The sequence below is a fragment of the Melanostigma gelatinosum genome, assembly GCF_949748355.1.
Source record: "Melanostigma gelatinosum genome assembly, chromosome: 20".
NCBI classification, from domain to species: domain Eukaryota; kingdom Metazoa; phylum Chordata; class Actinopteri; order Perciformes; family Zoarcidae; genus Melanostigma; species Melanostigma gelatinosum.
Window position 1 is genome coordinate 15148891 of NC_136653.1, and position 22442 is coordinate 15171332.

Consider the following 22442-nt stretch of genomic DNA (forward strand, 5'->3'; position numbering starts at 1 on the left):
TGGAACTCCTTTGAAGTTGTTTTCATTGTGTCAGATGAATAAAAATGAATTCATCTACAATTAAATTGATAGCAAATACAATAAAACTACTGTCAAAACATTTTATATTGACAGAGGAAAAAAATAAATATCAGTTTTCCACCAAATTATTTAGTTTCTCAAAACAACTTCAGCAATGCCTCAGCCTCAGGTGTTTCTGTTTCTATCTGTACCAGCGCGGCCCCTCTAGATTGTACTTTGCATGTCCTCTCAAATTCAATCAACAGGGAAGATCTGTTAATACTACCTTCAAGTGGTTCTTAGTTGCTAGTTGTCACAAAGAAACTCTTAGTCCTTGCAGAAATGCACTCTCAAGCATATCTTCAATGCGGTCATGAAACGGTGGAGTCAGCAGATTCAACAGCTGGTTACCATCACTTAGCATAAAGAATCTTACATCGTGTTTGTTTAATCTGTCACAAACAAAGTGTGTTAACAGAGCCATGCTCGCACTAGTGTCTACTGAGATAGCCAGAGACTTGATAACTGTGCGAAAGCACACACACACACAATATGACACACTGCAAACTTTCCATTGACCCACAGTGTGTCGCCATAGTAACTATACCCACACCCTTTGGCTTTAGTTAGATGTCTACGTGGTGTGTTGATTCGTGTATTTGACAGAATGCGTGTGTTGTTTCTTGTTTAAATCTGCATGAGAGCGAGAGAGAGAGAGAGAGAGAGAGAGAGACCTGGCCATAGTTTCCTATTGATGGAAAAGAAAATGGTATTATAGAGATGCTTTGATGTGGACCAGGCGAGAGCAGAACCCGCTGCCCGGTAATTGAACCTCAGCTTGGCTTGCCGGTGTCATCCGAAAGACACTGCTGCTTCCTTAAACGTTTCCCTGTCAGCCTGCCTTCAAGGCACATTAGGACAATCATTTAACTCTTAAGCAGTGATTTTGATGGACATCAAAGCCTGTTTGATGTGTCCTGCTGAAGTGGTTTGCAGACTGTGGTTTCGGGGCTGGCAACCGCTGCTTTTGTTTTGAGTCTGGCTTCCCGGAGGCCACCCGGGGTGGCTGCATTATGCAGTTGGCTCGGTCTGCGAGTCTGTGGTTGTGACTCGGGAGTTAAATCTCTTGTGTTCCCTAGATTCATGTTATTATATAATATACCACAGTCGCAAGGCATAAACAATGCTAAACAACAAAATAACAGAGGGAGGTGGCACCGACTTTAAATTGTATGTGCTGCTGACATTTTATATTGTGTGTGAGAGATTATCATTATGCAGTGTGCTCCCTTTCAGAGGGCTGTGTATGCATTTTGTTGTTGTAGCTGGTCACAGTGAAGCTAATTTTACTGTATTTGCTTTACACGCGGCTTTATAACTCTGCATTATATTGATATCATGATGGTATGAGTTGTATGTAAAATCTGACTCTACAAAGTAAATAGTAGCTGCAGCTGTCAGGTAAATATCGTGAGATATAAAGTACAATATTTTCCTCTCTCTGAAATGCAGTAGAGTAGATTTTTTAAGGAGTGTAAAGAGATAAAACTAGATCCATCCTTGGTTATTGTGAGATGAGTTTTTTGTTCAGCCACCAACAAGTTCCAAAGGTATACTTCGACCTTTTTGTAAATAACAAGAAAGGAAAAGATAAATAAATGTCAAACTATTTGTTTTTAACCTGGGAATATGGTCGCAGCCAAAGAATATTCTCAGATTAGAAATAATTACATTCTCCGTGTTGTAAAATACGATTAAACAAGATGATTTGACCTATGATAATCTATATCTGTATCAATCTATTTGTCTCTCATCCGTTTAAGAGTTGAAGTCAGGAAAAGGTGACGTGTGGTACATTTAGGTAATGAATGATGCTTGCTGCGATGATGGCTGAGGCAGCAGTTGGCTTTCTACCCCCACACAACTACTCAGCACTTTTACACACACACACACACACAACCCGACACCCTTGTGGAGCAGAAAGCCGCTCTAGCAGTTATAATTACCATCGCTGTCTAGTGTTATGCCAGCGTGGAACAGGAGGACACCATGCCGACAAGACAACAACTCATTCCTGCAGGTCCCTCGGAAGTCATTATTCCTCCCTTGTCTACCTCGTCATCCGTCATCCCTGTGCTCGTTCTCTGTCCCTCACTTGCGATATTTATAAATAAATCCTTTTTGCTGGCAGAATAGGGCCCATAATTCCCACCTCTTGCGTTTTGCTGATAACAGCACCAGAGTATAAGAATTGGTGCCAAATAACATATGAGATCATTTCCCTCTGCTCTTTGTTTTATGTGCTTATGCCAGGGCATTGTGTACTTCCGTGCTGCCTAAGTACCACATTATTAGATAATAGACTCTGAGGTACAACGGTTGCTTTTGTACAGCACTGGTAAACATTGTTTTGTCTTTTTCCGAGGCACAATGAGAGCAAAGTGTGAACGCCTGCTGAAGGGCAATTGTGATCGGAACTTATTGTCAGCTAGTTTGTGTGCCGTCACTTGTAAGGGTCTGTAATGGAGAGGATACAGAGTCGAGTGTATCACAAGCTCTGCTGTCACCCATCTACTGTGTGCAGACATCTGGCCTGAGAAGAGGCGTGAGACGGTACGATGTGTCTTTGTTGTTATCAAGTTGCTACCTACCATCACAGCCCACAACCCCTCCATGAGACTTTACCACAACACATGGCATCTGAAAAGGGCCCGTATCTGCTGCTAAACGATAAACATCCCCCTCAAAATCCTTTGGTCCCACCCATTTTTCACATACTTAGCCAAGTCAATACAATTGTCTTCTGAACCTTTATGAATTCTCTAAAACACGTCCGTGAAAGACAACTGCCACATTACACATGTCTCACTAAATTGGCCCGAGTTAGATGCACTTTGGTTCTGCTCAAATTAAAACTTGGTGGCCTGAAACCAGATTTGGAAAAGAAAAAACAATTTTCCCCTCTGTTGTTTCCAGTCATTGACACTTCCATACCTTTGCCACCGTGACTTAACAAGGACACAGATATCTAAAGCCGGTGCTGACGCATTGTGGCCCTCCCCTCACCGACTCACTGCCACAGTGGTGTGGGGTATTTGCCAGACTCTTCAGCCCCCATGTCCAGGAGGTAAGACTTCCCTTGTGTTAATACATACTGGAAATATCTTCAGACAACAGAACAAGATTAAAGTTACTGCTTGTCATTCAGGACAAAGAGCAGCTGTGTGGGACTGAACCACATGACTCCACCTCAGACTTGGAGAAAACGGAGAAGCAGCTTGGATCTCCGGGAGGCGACTCTGGATCAGCGCACCAGGAAGACCTGCTGGAGGGAGACCTGGGACTCGGCACTGCTCCTGCTCTGGCCAGGGAGGCCTGACGCTCCAGGAGTCATCTACAAGCCAAGCTCATCAGACCGTGCTCCCCCGAGGCTAAGGCTCTGCCTCGCAACAGTGAATGGGGTCACTGGACAGGGCATCTGAGAGAAGCCGACCGGGAGTCGGCGTTGCAATGGCTCCCGAAAAGGTCACGCTCTCCCCTTGTGCCGACATGCACGCAAAGGCACACTCGCAGAGGGAGGAATTACGAAGGCCGTTGCTCTCTTTCTGTAGCTCTGCTGATTGTTTTCTTGGCTTGTTTTGCTCCAGTTTCAAGGAATGCAATCGCTGAAAAAGAATGATTCATTCTGCCTTTGAGTGGCTAATGTTTAACACAACCAACAGGACGCAGAAACTGACCTCAGCAAACTTTTCACACAGCAAGCTAGATTATGATGCAACAGTTCTGGTGAAAACACAGCTCGTTAAGTCACACATCAATTGCCAGTGGAGTAGCTTCATGCTACTCGGAAGAATTGCTCTCGAATTGAAAGCTACTAAATTTCCCATAATCCGCTGAATGGTGTTTTTGTGCCATCTTCGCTTTGCTCTTCCCCAGCTCCTTATTAAACTTATTAAACATTTTCTGCTATAATCCTTTTAACAGACTCAAAATGTATTCCACTGAATTTACATCCCCCCCCCCCCCCCTTCACGACTTGCTCATTCTGCAGCAGACTAAAATAATTACAAATGCTAAGGTACATTAGCAGCATTTGGCAGAGCCCATTAGCAAGTGAGGTTTCCCTCTGACTTCTCTAGAGGTTGGACTTTGCTGCTTTCTGAGCACATCATTATAAATCTCTGGCTCCCATTCCCCTCGTGTGAAGCAGGGTGTTGTGTACTGCACACATCTAATCTGTGACGGTTAGGCTTTGTGAATATGCAGACTTTTTAATACAGTCATTGTCCTTGAAGTGAGGGCTTTCCATTTTATGCTGTGACTGCATGGGTGCATGAATCGAACGCTCCTCCGTTTCAGTCCTCACTTGATGCAGAGAAGCATCTCCTTTCTTTGCGATGTTTGAATTCAGTTTTGTTCTGAGCCAGAGTGATAGCAACACAGCATCACGAGTCCTCAGATGGAGACGCTCAAGCTTTAATTCAATCCTAAAAGAAACGGTTGCCGCAAAACAAAACCACAATTATTTTTTGTTTAATTTCTCATTGTTGGTTTAATTCCGAGTACAATCGCAAAATTTGAAATCTCGATGGCAGTGTCTCTTTTCGGCATATGACAGCTACTTCTGGTGAAGAAAAAAAGCCCACATTTTTTATGTTTTCATTGAGAAGTACTCACTGAAGTACGCCCACCAGCTACAGCATCTATCTCAGGGAGAAGAAACTGCTCACGAGGGCTTACAAGGTCTCTGTGTAACCTTGTTGAGCAAGAAAAGACGCTGCTTGTTGAGCTTTTCAAGTGTAATGTTTGGGCTATTTTGAGCACCACGAACCAAATTCTACGGAGCTGTTTTCACTGAAGTGCAATCAAACCTCTAAACCTCAGCAAAACGTCTCAAAATCTGGACGGAGTTGAAGTGGAAATTCAGCTTTTGTTTTTATGAAGTGTCCCTTTAACTTTTGTACTTTTAAACTTGTATTCAAGTGATTTGATATTGGTGTATTTTCCTTTTACAGCCAATTCTCCGACAACATTTACAGTATTTCTGACGACAATGAATAACATCTTTATGACACACACTTATTAAAAAGGTACCCTGTAGAGTGTTTCCCCACTAATAACATCAGCAATGTTTTTTCGGCGTGGGTGCCCGCTTTGTTTGTTCTCATGCCTGAAGACGCACATGCATGTGGATGACGGGACGCACATTTCTGCTCATGGCTTCACAGTATTCCACGGATCTAAATCCCCCAGTAGAAGAAGTAAACCTTGCTGTTGACATTGCAGGTTTCATACTTGCTTTTGCAATTGTTTTACAAGGAATGAAATGCACTCCAACACGTTACGTAGACCTCAAGGATACACATGGTGTGTGTGGGTGAGAAACGCTGAACGTAAACACAACCTCCACAGGGCGCCTTTAACTTACAGCGAATAGCTACAAATGTGTGATGCTACTCCAGCGCAATGGTTCTCAAATGGTGAGGGAAGGCACAGTGATGCATAATGCACTGAACTCAGGGATGCCTTGAAACATCGCATCAATCTAAAGAACTAAATTATTACAAACCCTGTATGTAATAAAAGATACGTGTTAACGGCATATCATGTATTTGATTCCACAATATCGATTAATGCCAGCGGCTCGCCGAGTTTGATTCTGTTTTGCCTCATGCACCGGACTTTGAGAACCACTGGTCTGGTGCTTATGTTTTTGATCAGGATTTCAACATGTACTGTACAGCAGGGGGGGGGGGGTCGTTCAACACAGATGCGTAAACATGTCTTGTTAATTGTGAACTTTACTCAATATGCAATATTCCCAGATCATGTGTTTTTAACAAGAGCAAGCAATTGTAAACATTTTGAAATGGTAGAACAGGCTGCTGCTTACACCGACGCTGAGAGAGACGCTCCGGCTCCAGAGCCATGACATTGTCCATAGTGCATGACGTCATCCGACAAGGACGTGGTGACAGAAATCAAAACATCCTCTTTTTTTAAAAACTAGAAATATCACTACTGCTGTTCTGATGTAGCCGAGTCATCACACCTCTACCTATGGCACATCAACAAGCCAGTTCATTGATTGTCTCTGACTTAAACCAGATCTTACAAATAAACATCAGCGATGAGCTTTTTTTTTTGAATCAGTTCTGTTTTTTTTTGTTTTTCTGTCATCAACTATTTTCACTTTTACAGACTGTATGGAGACTGAAAAAAAACTTTTTTTTTGTAAGGTTTTGAACATTGAAAAATAACCTCAAAATATTCACTTTGAAGTGTCATCATAACAAGATACATGAATTGTACAGTTGTGGTTTCATTGTTGCAGCTTCACCAAGTCATTGTTCACACAGGCCTGACATTGTCACATCCAGTATAAAAGAAGTGGTCCTTTCAAATTCCACAGCAGAGAGAAACGTGATACATTCCAAATGTGGCCCGTGGAGCTCCTCCAACACGGAGTTAAAGCAAAGCTTTAATTCCACAATAAGAGGAAACGACACTCGACGCAAAATCAACGTTAAATTAAAAGGTCTTTGGTGGAGAGTAGGTTTTCACAGTTTGGAGTATGTCAGTAGTGATTTGCTCAAGTCCTTGGCCTCCCCGGCTGTTCTGACTCTTTCATACCCCAGAACAGACATGGCATGGTGACAGTAGTCCTCCACTTGTTTGATCTGTTGAATGCTGAGCACTGTCCTCCACGCACTGGCAGCCTGTGTGGCGTTCCTGGACGAGACTATGAACGGCTTAGAGGAGGAGCTGGAGCCACTGGTCATGTTCAGTGCAAATGACTCGATGTCGTGGTTGGAGGTGAGGTTGGCAAAGCGGTAGATGTTCCGCAAGGTCTTAACTGGGTTCTCGACCAGGTCCTCGTACCGCACTGCCATGTACTTCCCCTTCAGCCAGCTGGGTGGGTTTAAGGCAGTCCTCAAAGTCCTGGAGGTGCGGTCACAGATCACCTCCATGGCTCCTATGGAGTGGTAGTCTGCGCCGTCCTTCTTGTTGGCTTTGTGACCAGGATCCACAAAAGGTATCCGGCGAAGTTTCGGATCCCTGCTGCGGACCACCTGTAAGTTCTCCCGTATCAGACCGTGTCTGGATTTTATCCTGGAGTTGGCCACTGCCCGCGGGTCTCTGACCAGGTGTATCACCTTCAAATCCAAGGATGGATCCTCCATGAGCGGGGCCAGCACGTTAACGTCCAAAATGCGCACCCCTTTAATGACTATGGTGCTATATTTGAGGCACTCCTCCTCCAACAGTCTAAGGCTTTGAGGGGGGCACTTTTTACACACCTTATCATCCACCATCCCCACCACCTCTTTCCTGTAGGCGGAGCAGAGGGGGTAGGAGCACACCACTTTATTGAGGGTGGCCCCAAATAGTCCCAGGGAGGTGAAATTCTTGCCCCCGGGGCTGTTGTAAAGTTGGAAAACAGACAGATCACAGCGGTACAAGGAGCTAAGCATGTCCCTGGCTGCCCCTTGTAAAGACACCGCGTCACCCGGGTACAGTTTCTGCCAGATGTGCCACATCGGCTCATACAAGAAGAACACTTCAGGGTTTTGGTTAAAAAGCTCCCCGAAAAAGGACGAGCCCGACCTCCAGGTGGTCAGGACATAGATGAGCTGTCTCTTTTTAGCCAAAGAGGGCCTGTACAGGAAGCGAATGTCAGATCTGCTTTGATATGTGGTGCTCCTCATCTGATGATTGCACTGCTGAGGCTCTTTAGTCCATTTATAATTCGCCAAGTTAAGCATAGTGAGGACCAGCAGTAAGAAGTAGGCCATGAATAACACGATCCTCTTCCTGCGGAGGACTTTCATCACGATCCCCGGCTGCGCTATTATCTTGGTATGATTCCTGTAGGTTTTAAGCTTCCTCCCAAAGAAGGCATCCTTCTCCCAAGGCGCTGTCAACTTCAGTGGCTGATGGTATTGTTTGCCTCTCATCTGTGCCCTCGGAGAGTGGCTCTCACCACTGGACGAAGCTCCTTACATCGACTGTGCACCGCCACGCTGCAGGATGTATCCAGCCTACACTGGGACTTGATGCCCACTTGAATAGCAGCTCATTAGGTGATATACTCGCCACCAATTTGAAAACACGATATCCCGTTTTCACTGCACTGCGCAATGTTCTTCGTGGGAATGGATGAGACGAGCGCGTAAGTGGTCCACGGCGAGCGGTGCGGTGATTCTGTGGGTGGTAAAAACAGAAAGGAAGAAGCCTTCATCATTGTAACAGACGCCCTTTTTGTCCATGTTCAGCGGAGGCATCCCTGCGCAGTTCCCGTCTGATGCATCCTTATAAAAGGCAGCCTGCTAAGATTCAGGCATCGCAAACAACAATAAAACCCTCACCATTTGACGCGCCTTTTTTTCGGAGCTCACATCATTCCGCATCTGCCGTAACGGATCAGTGAGCGGCACGGATCCACGGACAGCGCGTTTAGTGCCAGAGTCCCTCGTTCTTCTTGCTGCTCTGCCCGTCCAACTAATACAAACTAGACCGATTCAATCAGAATACGAGGGAGAAAGGCCCGCCCACAGAGGGGCTCTATTGGCCCGCGTGGCGGCGTAGTGCCGTCGGCGAGCCGCGCCATTGGATCTGCTGCACGTCTGTCTCGCTGCAGGCTCGATTCTGGCTCCCACAGATCGCAGCAATGGTAGACTGTGGGGAACTGATGATGTTGTTGTGTTTCAGGGAGGCCTACCCCACTATCTGCACCCTTGTAGCCATGCGCCACCCTTTTCTTTGGACATGCAGCTGCACACGATACCAGGTGCAAGTGCTGATTTGGGGTTTGAAGGTTACTTGGCTAAAACGTCATCCCCATTTTCTTTAAAAGTCCCTCTTTTTTTGTTTAGATTAGTCTGTTTTAAATTGTTATTCTATAAAGAGCCCTGTCTTTGCATTCATATTGTGTATGTTCTCTTTATAGTGCAGAGAATAATCAACATTTCAAATTAAATGCATTTGTTTCCCCCCCCGCTACAGCCTCGAGAGGGTAATCCAGATCTATAGAAAAAGAAAACGGCTCCAAACCCTGAAGGGAAAATATATGATTAATTAAAAGTACAATATAAACACTTCAAAGTGAATTATATTCCTATTAGAGTACCACAGGGATATTGTTTGAGATGCAAGATTTAAGTAAATAATTGAAAATAATCTACAACAGTAAGATCTAAAACAAGATTGCAGTGTTTTGTTTTTGTCATGTATTGTAAAAAAGTCAGCAACAGTGAGTGACACTCCTCTCGAGAGGAATCGGCTGAGTTGTGACACCTGACAGCTGTTCCAGAGGAACTGACGGGTCCTGGGAACAGTAAGGCCATGTGTTTGAACAGAGGAAACCACATGCTCTGCAGATTGAAAATCATCTTTCCTAAAAGGCTTGCCAGTTTGGGATTACAGCTCGGCACAATTGAACGGCACAAAATGACGGAGTGAAAGGGGTTCCGCCCTTTGACCCCCGATGAACAATCTACGGCCCTATCATATTCAGATGGGGAATCAATTATTTTATAGTCATGTTTGATGATTTTATTGTGACCATAGTGTATTTATTTTTAGATATCTTACACACCAAAATCTTCTGAGCTGAAATATATGATTGTATGTTGTTTTTCTAGAGATCTGCTACAACTGAAGCAGTGTGCTTGTTTGAAAAGAGCTTGGATACAGGTTGGATTATGGAACTATGCAGTGAATAATGACTCTGTTCAGTGCACCGTGACGTTTCTACCCCATATGTACTCATTTTGTATTACTCATCCAACACATAGAAGAAAAACCTTAGTGCAGACTGCCCTCTGCTGGAGCATGTTTCCAATCACGACAAAAGAAACTCTTTTGACCGAAAAATAACAGCCATAACAGCAACTTGTTACATTTCCAAAACATAACGTATGTAAATGATCAATTGTATCAACATTTAGGCCGATTGAAGAACACTGATGTAACTAATGTAGTTTTGCTACATTTATTCTCGTGTATGTATTTCATATATTTTTTTATACGAAGTGTTTTAGAAAACTGTTAATGGTTCCGATTTTCTGCCAGTTTGTTTTCTTCTTCTTGTCTCATTAGTGTGTGATTGCTTGTTGCAAATCTGATAATGTGACGCTGTAACTCCATCGCACCAAAAAGCAGTCTGTATGTATCCCACCTATATTGTAGATGATGTTCGTTTTGTTTATTTTCGTTTAAGGCCGTTCTGGGAGGCTGTATTGTTGGATCATTTCCCCACTCGGGTATGTAATTGCTTTGAAATAAAGTGGACTGGAAAATGTTGATTTAATATAAGAGCTCCTCTATGAATTTGAAATACTAAAGGCTAAGTTTTATGGCGATGAAAAGGCGTAAGAGGACACCGCATTACCCCACAGAGCAACAGAGAGAGTAAATTATTCACATAATAGTACATGTACTTCTAGTACATAATCCCACTGTTTTACAACAGCCTATCAAACAATTCTAAACTGCATGCTGGCTCACTGTAATGGCTGTCACGCTCAATAGAAACGGGACCATAAACACCTGTGTTTACCCTGCTATGACATTCCAAAATGGCTGCTGTGAAAATAGCCGACGTTCTTTTTTTTCACAGAAAACATTTGGACATGCCCCAGTAGGAAAAACAGGGATGTAAAAATTACAATTGATGCTGGATTCAGTGTCCGGTTCATATTGTACAAGCGGTCACTGTCACACTGCCATGGCTAATTGGGACACTTGAGCGGAGCCATTGTTATTATGAGTAACGCCTGTGTCATTTTACAAGTCCTCTGTGAAAAAGGCCTGTTACACTCAGCTGATATGATATCTCCAATGTTACATTTTCCATTTTTAAGATATTGCTTTATTGCCTCCCAGTACGCAAGGTCCAGTATGGTTTGACTCCCGGTCTTGTATTCATTTTTTGTATGTTTTTCCTTTGTCACATCGGATGATCACATGCATGACTACCTTGAGCCGTATGCATTTCATACAGCTAATGCTTAAGAGATCATGCAATAGCATACACACATCCAAAGATGTGTGTTGTTGTGAAGAATGCTGGACCAGACACAGTATCTCTGCATGTATACAACACTGAGATGCTCAGTGGCCTACAAAGCTGCACTGACGCGCCACATTGTTACATAATCATGCTTTCAGAGCCTGCGAAATGAACGAGCAGGTGGAGGAGGGAACATGCGCAGTAGCAGCCTCGTCAGCAGCATCAGGACCAGAAAGATCCACAGGAGCCCGCGATACGAGAAGATGGTGCATGTAAACACGCCGAGTGAGATGACTGTGTGTTTTTGTCGGACTACAGTCGCCACTTGCATATGAAACCGATATCTGAATTCACTTCGTGCCAAAAAAAAGGACAAAAGGAGGTCTTATTTCCAGCCAGCAGACGCGCGCAAACGGAGCGGCAGAGGTGCAACGACAATAACAACACAAGATGAAATCGGTTTAGCCGCATGACGACGCTTTAAATCCTCTGCTGCGCTGCGACAGACGACAACAGCGGGACCGCTCTCATGTCACCACGTATGACCGGCTTTATTGTGTAATGGTCGCTGCTTTCTAGTGGGATGCACATCAGCGTTTGTCAGCACTCGCTCTCCGTCGTAATGGCAGCTCTGTACCAGGGCACGGACGCCTGCTCTCCGGATAAATGTCTGGCCTTGAAAGACGTGAGAGAGATGAAAGAGGAAACCACGCTAGACGAGAAGCTCTTCTTGCTGGCATGCGAGAAAGGTCTGTTGTCTGTTTGTCGTTTCCTCCAAAGTAAACCCAACCCCATGTGCATTGTTTCTGAAACTCAATATCGTTGGAATCAGATGACTGCTGTGGGCTTATAATACCGATTAGTTGAGATTTGACTTCAGCATCTTGTGTGATCAGCTGGCCGACATGCAATGTAGATCAAATACACCATGACTAACAACTTGACCGATTTCCAGCAGGGCCATTGCAGCAGGCAGGAAACTGTACAGTCATAGCACTTATTTATTTTCTCCAGTGAATACCTGTCACAGCTGCCTACACGTTGCCCACTGTGGAAATGTGCCCCCAGGGGCTATGATGTAATTAGCTGAACGTCTTCTAAAAGTTCCTCTCCCTGGTCTGTTGACTTTTCACAGCTCCTATCGGAGGAAAGTGAATGCACACGAACTGGAGAGAAACTACAGAAAATAAAAACAGCAAAGAGGCATGGGCATTCTCATCTCATCAGATGGGAGGAGAATGTGTCATTGATACCAGGCAGTGCTTGTTTTAGGTGAACAGCCAGCAACTGCCAGTGTGACCATATAAAGTACATATCTCTAAACATGGCTCGGCAACAGAAAGCGTCCTTTGAGGGAGATGTTATTGTTATACACAACTGAGGTGAAGAGGACTGCTGGAGCTGAGCCTGCAAGAGCGTTTGCCTCGCGACTAAAGTTCTGTTTGTTTGGCTCAAACCGCGGATAACACTTTAGTGCTTTTATAGATCTCACTCTGCAATAATTCCCTGAAGTGGATTCCCCCTCATGCTGCTTTGTCTCTGACGCGCTTCTCAGGCGACTACTACATGGTGAAGAAACTGCTCGCGGAGAACCGCCACGGCGAGCTCAACCTCAACTGCGTGGACGTGCTGGGCCGGGATGCCGTCACCATCACCATCGAGAACGAGAATCTAGACATCCTGCAGCTCCTTCTGGAACATGGCTGCCAGGTAGCGGCACGCTCGCACACACACTCAGAGAAAAAAGCAATGCATGTACAAGACATCACTTTTTAAAATATTGTTGTCATCGAAGTTGTTTTGGCAAGTGTCCTGCTACCTGATGGATTCGAAAATGTTTGTTTCTGTGTAGGCGACAGACGCCTTGTTGGTGGCCATAGACTCTGAGGTGGTGGGAGCTGTGGACATCCTCCTCAACCACAGGCCGAGGAGATCCTCCAAGCCCTCCATTGCAGTTCGTCTCCTCTTATTACTGTTATGAATCCCTTTTGCAAGAAAAACACTTCAGATGCAAAGAACATGCTGATGAAACCCATCATTTTTCTGTCATTTCTGCACAGTATTACAGATTTTCATCCGTATATATTTCTATCTTTTTCAGAAGCTGATGCAGCGTATTCAGAACCCAGAGTATTCCACCACCATGGACGTGGCGCCGGTCATCCTGGCAGCGCACAGGAACAACTATGAGATCCTGACTATGCTGCTGAAACAGGACATCTCGCTTCCCCGGCCCCATGCTGTGGGCTGCGAGTGCACGCTCTGCAACGCTAAAAACAAAAAGGACAGCTTACGACACTCCAGGTACAGGCAAACAGTGACCTGGAAGACAGGAAATATAGAAGTATGAATGCCGTTTTTTCCCCAGATGTCTGCATTAAGCTCCCATTGATTTAAACCAGAACACTCGTGTTGCACTGAGTGACTGTAACTTGGGATTTGTCTTCCAGACGATGCCTGTGTCATTTTATGCAATTGTTTTGGCCTTGCTCTGGTATGTCGGGGCTCAAGAGCAGCACTGAATCAATTGGTCTGTCGCCTTGTTTTGACGATAGCATCAGCTCGAGAATGTCATCTTAAACATCTGGAATACAGTGCTTTCTTGTCCCAAAGAGGACTCCCAACGCTCTCTGTTATTGCCAAGCTCTTCTTATCTAGCTGTATAGCGAGACAGTGTTTTGTTTACCAGTGCTGGTCATATAAGTAGTAGTTTTACACCAGAAGATAATATCGCTACCAACTGTAATTTAGAGGGAAGTTGCTTTCCTTAGACAAGCAGTGCTTCTTGGTTTTCTGATACCATCTTGCAGATGAGATTTTGAGATGAGATTCTTCTCTGCAGGGCGCTTTTATTCTCTCTGCAGGGCAGTGTAGCTTCCCACACAGTAAGCTAAATGAATCAGGCTGCAGTTTGGCTGACAAACAACACCGAGGTCAAAGCAGGTACAAATGAAACAGCTAGATGGCTGTATGTTTGCTTCTACACCTCATCCACACACTTCTGGGTTTTCCCTGTTCCTTCCCTCACATTTTCATCTTCCCTTTCTTTTTGCCACCACTTTCACCTCCTCGTCCAACGTGATATTTTTGGATCAGGTTCCGCCTGGATATCTACCGCTGCCTGGCCAGCCCCTCTCTGATCATGCTGACTGAAGAAGATCCCATTCTCAGGGCCTTTGAGCTGAGTGCAGACCTCAAGGAGCTCAGTCTGGTCGAGGTGGAGTTCAGGTACGCTTCCTATCAACTGCTGCATGTCCGTCCGTCATGTCAGTGCATGTTTATCTCATTTCTTTGCACATAAAGATTAGAAACGTGTTGCACACGCACAGACATGTGCACATGCATGCACACAGTGAGATTGTAACCCCCCCCCCCTTCCTTTACAGAATGGAACAGATAAGAATTATAACGTTTCATGTGGTCTGGCTGTATCTTAATTTCCTTGTTCCAGGAATGATTATGACAATCTGGCAAAGCAGTGTAAGATGTTTGCCAAGGACCTGCTGGCTCAGGCTCGAAACTCTCGAGAGCTCGAAGTGATTCTCAACCACACATCCAGTGAGGATCAAGTTGACAAGAGGGGTTTGCTTGAGGAGCGAATGAACCTCAGTCGACTCAAGCTCGCCATCAAGTACAACCAAAAAGAGGTTAGATGGGCAAAGTCTTGGCATTGTCATGTAGCATTGCCAATCTTTGATATGAGTGGGTTGAGGATGTGGGTTTATATATTACTTGATCATTTAATTCCACAACTGGCCACAGATCAGTGGAGCGAAAATAATCACACTATCCGTTATCAATTACCTCTTATGTACGATGTGTCGGACGTAACATCTGTTCCAGCACAACATGTGCTTGTCTTTTGGAAATATGAGTTTGGCAAGATAAAGCACTTCCTCCATGGCAACAGCAGTCAAAGACAAACCCCGGTGATGATTTACAGCTGGGATGGCTCAGTGTGAAAAGTGTGACCCATACATCACAGCACAGCGAGCGGCATACCGTTGTATCCTGCTGGAGAAAGGATTGCACATCAGATAACTACTACTGAGAGACTTATTTATGGACTTTTATTGGAGGGAGAACATTGATATAATTGTAGCTGACTCACTTGAAAATGTGCTGGGAGGCAGATTTTTCCTCCGGCCCCATTTCCTGTCGTGTTTTGTGCTAAGCTAAGCTAACCGGCTGCAGCTTCATATTCATCCTAGATTCATTCTGTATTCTCACCCAACTCTGGGCAAGAAAGTGAAACAGAATCTTGCTAATTCAACCTGTAATTTCTGTCAGTTTCACCTCTTCATGCTGATTTCTTCCCTGATGCCCCTTTTTACAGTTTGTGGCTCAGTCCAACTGTCAACAGTTCCTCAACACCGTCTGGTTTGGGGAGATGGCCAGTTATCGGCGCAAGCACACCTGTCTGAAGATGGCCACGGTGCTGAGCTTGGCCATGCTTTGGCCGCTGCTCTCCGTCTGCTACCTTCTGGTGCCACGCTCCCGCGTGGGCCAGATCATCCACACGCCCTTCGTCAAGTTCATCATCCACAGCGCCTCCTACTTCACCTTCTTGCTGCTGCTGAACCTGTACTCTCTGGTCTACAATGACGGCAAGAAAAACACCATGGGCCCTGCGCTGGAGATGATAGATTACCTGCTCATCATCTGGATCATAGGTCAGCTTTTTACTTGGCTTTCAATCAATAAATAGCACACTGATGTACTGTATGTATTGAGGGGTATCATGTATCATAATGCAATCATAATATAGGCTATATTGCAGTACTAAGAGGCTATAATTGAATAATTATTCATCACTAACATCTCTATGGACACAATCAAACTAAGAATAAAATAATAATTCAATCATATAAACCAGAATTTAATAGAATAACGTTGCATAGTGGAGGGAAAACGAGAGATTCCTGTTGTGGTCCGGCTAAGTCTAGTGTCCTGTAACTGTAATACTATCAGGCAGAACATGACAAACAGCCGTTTCTCTACTCAACGACAGAATGCCTGGCTTGACTAGATTACATCTGTCAGTTCTGCTTCTTTTCTGTTTGCTGCTGCCTTTAATTGAACCACATTCAATTCATATATGAATCAATTTCCTGCATTTCTGCATTTTACTACTGCATTTTATTTCTTGCACTGTTTTTTAATGTTTTAATGAATGTTCTTAATTGTTTTTAAATCTCCTTTTCTTTTGCCTTATGTTTTGATGCTTTTAATGGTTTTATGTGAAGCACTTTGAATTACCTTGTTGTTGAAATGTGCTATACAAATAAACTTGCCTTGCCTTGCCTTCTAAGTGAGCTCCATAGAAAGGAAAGCTTCTTCTATCTCCCCTGTGGCCCATCTGAGTGCTGGTATCACTGGACCCGGCACACATACATACAAACGTGTATTTGCACAAAGACAAACACGTGTACACGAGCCATATCTGTTCAGATGGGGCGGGCTAGTGACAGCTAGACATTGACTGTCTCTCTCTGGGGAAGGACCTCTCTCCAGTACCTTCCTATTCGGCCAAGAAACCATTAGCATGATCATTCAATCGCTTTAATGGCCGTGGCTTCTCAGCAGAGATATTTGTCTCATGCTTATAAAAGGATGTAGAAGCAATTGACTTCTATTATTCAATGTTATGAAAGCTGGCTGTTGGGTAATTTGCAATTTATTCTGTATTTTTGCAGGAGTGAGATCAGCAGTTCGGCCATTAGACAGTTTAATGGTTTTTCTCATCCATGGGCCAAGATAGCCTCAGGGCAAAGATTCCAGAAGTACGGCAAAAGAGTAACGTCAAAGTTCAATTTGAATAACTTCTGCAGCTTTTTTCCCTCATTGCAAAACAGCTGTACTGCAACGATGTGATGCTGTGTTGCAGAGTTCATGCTCCAGTGTCTCTGCAGCGTCAACAAAACACCCAGGATGAGTTAATGAACAAGGATGAGATTCATAATGATTTACAAATCAAATGCGAGTGTTGTAAGAACGTGAAAGGGAGCCATTAACGTTGCTTCATGTCTACAGACAGCACTGACAAGCCACACAGCAGCTTTCCATCTAGTTTGCGTTCCATTGTTCTCTCTTGCTCCCACACTAGCCCCTCCTCTCTTCTTTCCCCTGCTCTCTCCATCCTGCTGTCCCCCTGAGCCTCACATTAATGGGGAAATCAGATGCTGAGACTGTGTGTGTGTGTGTGTGTGTCTCTCAAGGCATCTCTCGCTGTCTGCGAGTGTGTGGAGTTTGATTGAACTCAAATTCAACCATTCCATAGAAAACAATAAATGTGATTTCCATGCCAAACCCTGTCAGCATACTTTCTTTTGAACCCATGGAAACCAATAACAGATCAGGCTCAATGTAATGTTGTCATTTATGAATCAAGGCATAGAGAATGTCTGTATGCCTGGACTGGCAGCTGGAGTCAAGTTTCCGTCATTTTACTATCCCTATTGTACGTTTAGAATTGATAAAATTCCACTTGGATGCAGAAAGACACAGGCATCCTTCTTTATTGAACCACACACACCTCCTCAAATCTCACAGACGACACATTTTCAGCTCATTAATCTCTCCATTCATGTGTCTCATGCATTCCTGTTTCCCCCGGGCTCCCACCGTGAGATGACTTATGGTTGAAGCGATTTTAAAATGTTGGGGGATGACAGCAAAATGGCTTTTTTTCCCCAGTGGCATGTGTATATGTGTGTGGTGATGGGGAAATTCCTGCTCTCCTGTAGGGATGGTGTGGTCGGATGTGAAGCGTCTGTGGTACGAGGGGCTGGAAGACTTCCTGGAAGAGTCTAGGAACCAGCTGAGCTTCGTGATGAATTCCCTTTACCTATCCACCTTTGCCCTCAAGATAGTCGCTCATAGCAAGGTACACACACATCACACGCACTCTTTATATTCAGAGGATGGACAACTGCAAATCATATCTCTCATTTCTTTATCTGTACAAAAACAAGTATGGTGTTTCTGAATTGGTTTGCTTGTTGTCTTCAGTTCAAGAATGTGGCGGACACGGAGAGGAAACACTGGGACGCCTTCCATCCCATCTTGGTGGCTGAGGGCCTGTTTGCCTTTGCCAACGTTCTAAGTTACCTGCGACTCTTCTTCATGTACACCACCAGCTCCATCCTGGGGCCACTGCAGGTAGGAAAGCAGTGGTGACGCACACTAAAACAAGTAGTTGCGAGCTCAGCAAGCTCGACATTTCCGTAGTTATATATATATAACTGATTCCCAGTAAAGCCAGACAAGATCCCTGCGGAGCTTTGAGATCATGTGTCCAGCCGTGACTTCGTAAAAAACACTTTGGATGTGAACAAAATGATCAAATTGATATGTGAAGATTATCATGCTGCTTCCTTTTCCTACCATTCTCTCTAACCCCACCGCACGCACGTACACCGCCCACTCTCTTCCTCTCCCAGTGAAGTGTGAACACTCACGGACAAGCCCACACTAAACATCACACCAGCTGTGCTCAGCAGTATCATCCCCGGCGCCATCCGCATTAAGAATAAGCACAGTGGACTGAGGCAGTCGATGGATGTGCTCTGCTGATAACAAACTGAGCACGACATCATCGAGCTTTGCAGCTTTAGTTGCCGTATGCATCGCCGTCCTGCTGTCATCTGTCATCTACGTGAACGAGGGCCTTCAGTTTGCACAAAAGTCTTCTCTCAAGCCAACTGCACTTTAGACTGCGCGTTTGAAGCTCCATTCGCCCACAGCACATTTTCATTGGACCCTAGATTGATTCCTATCACAATCTGACACACACACGGTTACATCTGATCCACTACCGTCTTAACTGCTTCTTAACTGCTGACCCTCAATCTGAGCTGGCAGTGTCATTCAGAATTTGCAGACATGATCTTCTCTTCATTTGTTTTTTTCCCCAAAGGTTCTGGAAATGTGTATCAATACAGTAGTACTGATCCGCTTTATGCTTTTTTTCCCCAAACATTTTTCCCGGGGAACCCACCCTTTAAAAATGACAAACCTTCACAACCCAATTCACCATTTTAGTCATGTGCTTGGATTCGGCAACGCAGAGCACGGTGCATTCAGCGTCCTGTGAGGAGCGACTGGCAGATACAATCGTGGTTTAGGTGTGTGTGTGTGTGTGTGTGTGTGTGTGTGTGTGTGTGTGTGTGTGTGAGACGACACAGAGAGGTGACTGTTCTGAACAACAAAGAGGTTAGCCGCAATAGCATCCGTTTAATCAGAACTGGAGAGTCTTTCCAAATTGAAAGAGGAGCAAAGAACGGCACTGAAGGTTTTAATCAAAGGAAAATATGTTTTTGATTGACTTTTTTTTTTTTTTTCACCTTTCCAGACAAGCCAAAAATCTGGTTTGAATATTTTCTACTCAGCCTCTTCAACAACCTCAGTGCCATAGGTGTCCCTTTTTATCGCATCATGATTTTATCATCCCGCCAGCTGGCAGAAAGATTGTACAGCCAGCCAACATCTGACTTTTACTGGCAGAATTTCATTTTTCTCCCCCGTGTGTGGCTCCATTACATAAAGCAGTGTTCAGGTATTCAGTGATGTCGGTTTATCTGTACGGATGCCTTCCCGTCATTAAGTCAAGTGCTGTTTGTGCTCGACTTATAAAACAGTAAGGGTGCCCTGTAGATAGTTAATTAGCACTTTTCAGCTACAATCTCCTCCATCTTTCTGCTTCCCTCTCTCTCCTCTCTGCCACTCACTCTCTCTGTGACATCACTGTCTAGCTAGCTTGGTAGGATGGAAAAATGATGAGCTTTGGAAATAGTGTCCATGGCCGCACTCACATGGCAGACACACCTCCCCACCAATGCCCACACATTTCCACTCTTGCGTGTTGTGTGAGCGTCTAAGCCAGCTCATATTTCTGCCGGGTATAGTGCCCGCTACTGAGGTTGGAAAGAGTGACTGAAAGTGTTCGTCATCTACTATCAACGGTGTGCTTACAATGATCTCACTCACGGCCCAGACTTAACCTCGCCAACAGTGATAATCTCCCTTAGAGAAAGACACAAGTTGTGCCCCAGTTGCATACTAAATACAAGTATTCATGGGATTTCGACATGACAAGAGAATGAATCACCCAAACAGCCCTCCTCCTCAAAACAAGCTGCCTGGGTTTCAGTGCAAACACTCCCGTCGTCATTCCCCTTGAGGTGCAGGGAGAGTGGTCATCCCTCACATTGGACACTCTATGTGTTTGTGTTTGGCTAGGGCGAGCACGTTCTGGCCTTGTTTGAGCATCACTGGGTCCAAGCAAACAGATAAGCCACTCAGGTCTTTAAATAGTTTGTCTCCAATGGTCCGATCAGACGTTCTCTGTCCTTGAGCCCCTCTTTTTGGCTTCTCCCATGTTTGTCTGTCTTCCCTCAGGTCGGGTGAGAGCACTACAGCTGCCAGAATGTGTTGCTTTTTCCACCTCCTCAGGGGGTCATTGCGAAACAAGAACATGGGGGGGGGGGGGGGGCTGGGGGGAGTAGCTACAAGTAGTCAGAAAGTCAGAAAACGCTCTGTTAGCTTGTTTACGGAGCATTTCCAACGCCAATACTTAAACGTGTGCAAGTACACAGACAAATCTAATTACATCAACCCTGCAGAGCACATGACTCAAGACACACAAATGCTTGACTGAAAGGTGATTGCTGGCAGGAAACTAACAAGACAAATATTCATGTCTCCTCAGATCTCCATGGGTCAGATGCTGCAAGAGTTTGGAAAGTTTCTGGGCCTCTTCCTGTTGGTGCTGTTCTCCTTCACCATTGGACTCACCCAGCTTTATGGAAAGGACCAGCAAGACCCAGACAAGAATCAAACAAAGGACTGCGAGGGCATATTCTGCCAGCAGCAGAGCAACGATGCATTCCACACGTATGGGCCAACCTCAGCCTGTCGTTTTATACCGCGATGACAATGAGGAATGTGCAGAATGCTTGTTGAGCGATGTCAGAGATTATAGGGCCGTATAAATACAGATAACGTTATTCTGACTCATGATTTAAGGATAAAATTAGATGGTGATTTTTAGGGTTATTTTGAGAAATGCATCTGACATCTACCATGTTCTGCCATCTTCTTCTGTTTCACAGGTTTATGGGGACCTGCTATGCCCTATTCTGGTACATCTTCTCCCTGGCACACGTTGCGCTCTTCGTCACCCGCATCAGCTACACAGAGGAGCTGCGCTCTTTTGTGGGTGCCATGATCATAGGCACCTACAACATTGTGGTGGTTATTGTGCTGACCAAGCTGCTGGTGGCCATGCTCCATAAAAGCTTCAGACAAATTGCCGTAAGTGCAAACGTTTGGTCCGCAATGACTTCGTCTCTCAGCGCTGTCACGGGTAATTTCAGTTCAACTTGGAACCAAAAGTTGCAACTGTTTTCATTTGCGGTTAAGATTAGAGTTTTCTCTAACTCTAACCCTGAAATGTTGCACAGATGTTTAATCGTTTTTTTACGTTTTGAACCATGATGCTGCTGCACGTTTTCTTCTTCCTTTGAACGACTGATTTTGATGATGCTAAGTGAAACATCATTGTCCAGAAACAAATCTTTGCCCTCAAGGATTTCCACCCAAAGAATAGTTTTGTTGCATTTTCAAGATTCCTCTCTAAATGTGTAAACAGTGTGTGAGTGAATATTCTTACATTTCTGTGTTCTCAAAGTTCTCCTTGGGTTTTGGGCTTCTGTAGAACCACGAGGATAAGGAGTGGAAGTTTGCTCGGGCCAAACTGTGGCTTAGCTACTTTGATGACAAGTGCACCATGCCGCCGCCATTCAACATCCTCCCCTCCCCGAAGACTGTCTGCTACCTGGTGACCAGCATGAGCAAGTGGATCTGTTCGCACACCTCAACAGGCAAGGTGAAGAGACAGAACAGCCTCAGGGTAAGGAGAATAGTTTCATACAGGTCAGAATATCAGAACCCCAACTTGAACAAATGTTCATCTGTGCTTTATACAATATCTTTTCATTGTTATGAATTCCTTCATTGTCTTTTCCATCCAGGAGTGGAAGAACCTGAAGCAGAAGCATGACGAGAACTATCAGAAGATCATGTGCTGCCTGGTTCACCGCTACTTGACCTCCACGCGGCAGAAGATGCAGAGCACGGACCAGGCCACGGTGGAGAACCTGAACGACCTGCGCCAAGACCTCTCAAAGTTTCGCAACGAAATGAGGGACCTGCTGGGCTTCCGGACCTCCAAATATGCCATGTTCTACCCAAGGAGCGAAAGAAAAAGACTATAACTTCCCCTTTCCCCTCTCCTTTTGACAAAACCTCTGCTTCTCATTTTTCTGGGATGCTGTGTGATCCGAGCATGTGTAAAAACTCTGCTCTTTTGAGTCACAGAAGAAACTTTTAAACCTGGACCTTAGCTAGAAATATATACATATATTCT

The 22442-nt window shown here is 44.7% G+C and overlaps 3 protein-coding genes across 3 annotated transcripts in view; 2 read left to right on the forward strand and 1 right to left on the reverse strand.

The window, feature by feature from the left end:
• The window catches only part of LOC306794333 (sodium/hydrogen exchanger 9-like), a gene marked incomplete at its 5' end in the record, with an annotated part of 48900 nt that extends 44753 nt beyond the window's left edge, over positions 1-4147 (forward strand). Inside the window, 2 exons of the mRNA XM_079292366.1 lie at positions 3025-3127; positions 3209-4147. Coding sequence (XP_079148492.1) covers positions 3025-3127; positions 3209-3379 — 274 coding nt within the window. The 3' untranslated portion in view covers positions 3380-4147. The remainder of the gene's footprint in view (positions 1-3024; positions 3128-3208) is intronic.
• Positions 4148-5800: 1653 nt separating this feature from the next.
• chst2b (carbohydrate (N-acetylglucosamine-6-O) sulfotransferase 2b) lies at positions 5801-8497 on the reverse strand. The gene is made up of 2 exons (XM_079291588.1): positions 8370-8497; positions 5801-8205 (listed from the first exon to the last, which is right to left on the reverse strand). The coding sequence occupies exon 2, from the start codon at positions 7956-7958 to the stop codon at positions 6561-6563; it is 1398 nt and encodes a 465-aa protein (XP_079147714.1). The 5' UTR covers positions 7959-8205; positions 8370-8497; the 3' UTR covers positions 5801-6560.
• A 3085-nt stretch (positions 8498-11582) lies between these two features.
• On the forward strand, positions 11583-22290 carry trpc1 (transient receptor potential cation channel, subfamily C, member 1; the record flags this gene model as incomplete). Its single annotated transcript, XM_079292367.1, has 13 exons — positions 11583-11763; positions 12570-12724; positions 12867-12968; positions 13116-13318; positions 14111-14242; positions 14466-14661; positions 15351-15687; positions 17761-17900; positions 18026-18175; positions 20724-20908; positions 21127-21328; positions 21732-21926; positions 22048-22290. Exons 1-13 carry the CDS (start codon positions 11598-11600, stop codon positions 22288-22290), a joined length of 2406 nt encoding a protein of 801 aa, XP_079148493.1. The 5' UTR covers positions 11583-11597.
• Between the last annotated feature and the right edge of the window lie 152 nt (positions 22291-22442).

Excerpts from the sequence above, each read along its gene's own strand:
- chst2b (XM_079291588.1), bottom strand. The coding sequence starts at position 7,958 with ATGAGAGGCAAACAATACCATCAGCCACTGAAGTTGACAGCGCCTTGG.